This window comes from Notechis scutatus, chromosome 5 (genome assembly GCF_049901735.1).
Source record: "Notechis scutatus isolate UNSWTSFEM ecotype Mainland chromosome 5, rNotScu1.2, whole genome shotgun sequence".
Taxonomy (NCBI): Eukaryota; Metazoa; Chordata; class Lepidosauria; order Squamata; family Elapidae; genus Notechis; species Notechis scutatus.
In genome coordinates this window covers 196,286-200,035 of record NC_142013.1, presented here as the reverse complement: position 1 = coordinate 200,035, position 3,750 = coordinate 196,286, and the positions used below count along the sequence as shown (strand labels likewise).

General features: G+C 53.5%; 1 protein-coding gene across 1 annotated transcript; it reads right to left on the bottom strand.

Moving 5' to 3' along the window:
• Positions 1-2,193: 2,193 nt before the first annotated feature.
• On the bottom strand, positions 2,194-3,490 carry LOC113427602 (olfactory receptor 51L1-like). The gene has a single exon (XM_087967665.1). The coding sequence runs from the start codon at positions 3,380-3,382 to the stop codon at positions 2,432-2,434; it is 951 nt and encodes a 316-aa protein (XP_087823791.1). The 5' UTR covers positions 3,383-3,490; the 3' UTR covers positions 2,194-2,431.
• Between the last annotated feature and the right edge of the window lie 260 nt (positions 3,491-3,750).

Below are 3,750 nucleotides of genomic sequence, written 5' to 3'. Positions count from 1 at the left end.
GGCACCGAGATTTGTCAGTGCTTAGGGCACCAGGGAGCCTTAATCAGGGGTGGGATTCTATCGGTTCGGACTGGTTTGGGCGAACTGGATGTTAAATTTGTATCTGGTTTGCCACTTCAGTATTTGAGGCGACCGTCTGGCCCTCCCCTCCCCTCCCCTCCCAGGAGTCTCTACCCGGCCCATTTTCGATGCAAGTAAGTGCAGGGTCCATGCAGAGGATCTGGGAGGGGGGAAATGGGCCTTCCGGAAGTACCAGAAGTTCAGAAACAGGCTTGTTTCTGGCTTCCGGGGGGCCTCCAGAGCCCGGGGAGGCCGTTTTCGCTTTTCCAGAGACCCGAGGGAAGCCTCCAGACCCCGGGGAAGGCAAAAAACGCCCCTCCCAGAAGTTCTGGCCACGCCCACCCAGCAACTGGGCAGCGAACTGGTTGCTAGGATTTTTGCATCCCACCCCTGGCCTTAATCCACCCTTGCCAAGGTTTCTCCTAACTCTGTTATTAATGTCAGCTTCATTTAATGCCTCCCATAAACTTCAATGTTCCAAATTTTCTTTGGGCCTCTAATCTCCCAGGACTTTTGCAACGTCCCGATGACTTGAGCTGCTTCAGCCCTTCCGCGGGGATTATGGCTTTCCCTCTCATGGTTTATTGCTATGTTATGAGGATGCCTTTTGTGCTATTGATGGGCTCTGCTCCGTTGTACCCCAGCCAAAGTCAGCAGGATTGGGGTGGTTTGATAGGTCTTGTAAATAAAGAATCGTGCTGAATAGAAGCTGCCCTTCTTTCGTCTCACGAAAGCTGCCTAACTGTAAGAACAGCCACTCTGACTTGGGCCTCTGTGCGACCCCTTCCTTGCAACGGAACCTCTGAGTAGGTACCTACAGGAGGCAAATCCGATGTGTCCCCCCCCCCGTTCCATAGAACAGAGGTCTCCAACTTGGCTACTTTAAGACTTGTGGACTTCAAGTCCCAGAATTCCCCAGCTAGCTTTGCTGGCTGAGGAATTCTGGGAATTGAAGTCCACAAGTCTTAAGGTTGCTAAGGTTGGAGACCCCGCCATAGAAAGCCCCTCCCCCTCCCAGATCCCTGGCCCTGCCTGGTTGCAGGTTCTGAGCTTGGAGTGGTGGTCCTGCAGTGGGAGAAATCAGACCAAGAAAGGGGGTTGGCAGCCACTTTGACCAAACCAGCTTCACCTCCTTTCCTGCACCAGGCAGGCCTTCCGGTTCAGGGGATCACAGAGAATTTTAGCTTAGGAAAAAGAGGGAGTGAAACCGCGAGGACCTCCGGAGAGACGGCATGTAGGCGAACTCCATTTGACCATTTTAAAGCTTGCCTGAAAGATTGGCTAGGAGCTTTTATGCCTGAATTTTAAGTGAAGCACAGAGGGTAAGTATCCACGGGGGTCTGCCTGTGAGAAGCTAACTTTACTGCAGCGGAGCAGTGTGCCAACCCATTAAGTACGGATTCTTTTGTGTCCTGCCTTTATTACTTTTACAAATAACTTCAGACAGTGAACGTATCTGACACACACTTTCTTCCTCCTAATTTCCCCACAACAGCAACCCTGTGAGGTGGGTTGGGCTGAGAGAGAAGGACTGGCCCAAAGGCACCCAGCTACTTTCATGGCTAACGCAGGACTCGAACTCACAGACTTCTGCTTTCTAGCCTGGTGCCTTAAGCTGTGGGCTGAACTGGGTCTTAGATCAGGATTCATAGCTTTGATCACGTCCCGAAGGAAGGAGGGAGGGAGGGAGGGAGGGAGCAGGTCCTGAAAGAGAAGGGTCTTTTCATGGCCTGGCCACATGACACACCCCAAACAGGCAGAAGAGTGCCTTCCTTCCTTCCTTCCTTCCTTCACTTATTTATTATTAAATTTGTCGGCTGCCCCTCTGGCGAAAGGGCAGCTCTCATACCTCCGTGTATTTCCGTGCCTCCTTCCCCTCCTGACACAGGGCCTGGCCAGGCCTTCTGAAGGACCCAAAGAAGGAGGGTCTCTTTCAGAGCAGCCCAGCCATGCTCAGAATCAATGAGACAACGATGCCAAGCACAGAAGCAAACTTTTAATTAGATGAAATGCTTCCTCAGCCCTGATTCATTGCAAGGGAGCTACTTGGAGGACCAGCACAGACCCTCTGAAAACGGCTATTCTTTTCACAGAAGAATGGACAGGGATCAACCTTTCTCCACTGTTCTGAGATGCCAGGCCAGGATTACATGGAAAGGCCCATTGAGACTTCCAATATTGGCTCTTTCTGCTGCAGATCCTTAAAAATAAGAGCCCCCCCTTCTCCTGCTGATACCATAAAGGAGGTTCTGACATGGTAGCAGATACCCCTTCAACCTTGGAGTTGGAGTTGCTCTGAATCACAGTAGTGCGTGAAGAAAGTCCGTGGCGGATGCAAGATCCTTCATCCCAACGTTTGCAGTCCAGGCTCTCACTCTTCCCTCCCCCTCTGAAACTTCTTCAGGATCCGGATGCGGATTTGTTTGGTCCTCACACTGTAGACAATCGGATTCATCAAAGGAGGCACCAGCAGAAAAGCGTTGGCGATGAGGATGAAGGTGATGGGGGACGCCTGCCTCCCAAAGCGGTGGATCATGCTGAGCCCAAGCATGGGGATGTAGAAGCTGCAGACAGCACAGAGGTGGGAGATGCAGGTACTGAGCGCCCGGAGGCCTTCCTCCTTGGAGGCGACTCCCAGGACGGTCTTGAGGATCAGGAGGTAGGAGAGGACCAGCAGGACCGAATCCACCCCTGTGGACGAGAGCATCACGAACAGGCCGTAGGCGCTGCTCTTCCTCCTGTCGGAGTGAACCAAATTCAGGAGATCCGGGTGCAAACACATGGAGTAGGAGAGCACATTCACCCTTCCAAATTCCTGGAGGCTCATAAGGATGGGACCGGGCAGCACGAGGCAAACGGACCGGACGGCGCCTGCCACCCCGATCCTGACCACCGTCCCATTGGTCAAAATGCTCGTGTATTTCAGAGGGTTCCGGATGGCCACCAAGCGATCGAAGGCCATGGCCAAGAGAATGCCGGATTCCATAATGGAGCAAGCATAGATGAAGGTCATCTGGACCAAGCAGGCCTCCAAGCGGATCTGGCGGTGGTTGAACCACAGGACGCTCAGCATGGAGGGCAAAGTGGCGAAGGACAAGCCCAGGTCCGAGAGGGCCAGCATGGACAGGGAATAGTACATGGGGGAGTGGAGGGTTTGCTCCGTCCTGATGACGAAGAGGATGACGCCGTTCCCCGTGATGGCCGCCACGTACATGCAGCAGATGGGGAGGGAAATCCAGAAATGGTGTTTCTCCAGCCCAGGAAAGCCTGTCAGGAGGAAAACGGGGGTGGGGGGGCTGGAGTCGGAGAGGTTGCCGAACATGGGGATACTTTGGGATGGTTTTCTTCCCTGGAAAGGAAGAAGACGGGGAGCCCTTCAGCCTCGGCATGTCTTAAACTGCATGTCTAACCAGTGCTAACCTTCACGGCTGCTGGCCCTGTAGAAATTGGGGTCCTGCTTCCAGGTGTGCCGGATCTGCCACAAATTGCACCCACTTGGGAGGGGGAGTTCTGGCTACAGCTCCAGTGGAGAGGTTGACCTGCATTCTTCTCTACTTACCTCCTGGTCTGCCCTCATTACAGCTTATGCACACATGCATGCAGGGGGGGGGTGATTGCAGGTGTTTGCTTGCAACCTCCCCCGCAGCCTCCCAATCTTTGCTGCTCTTTCTCTCACATCTTCTCTTACAT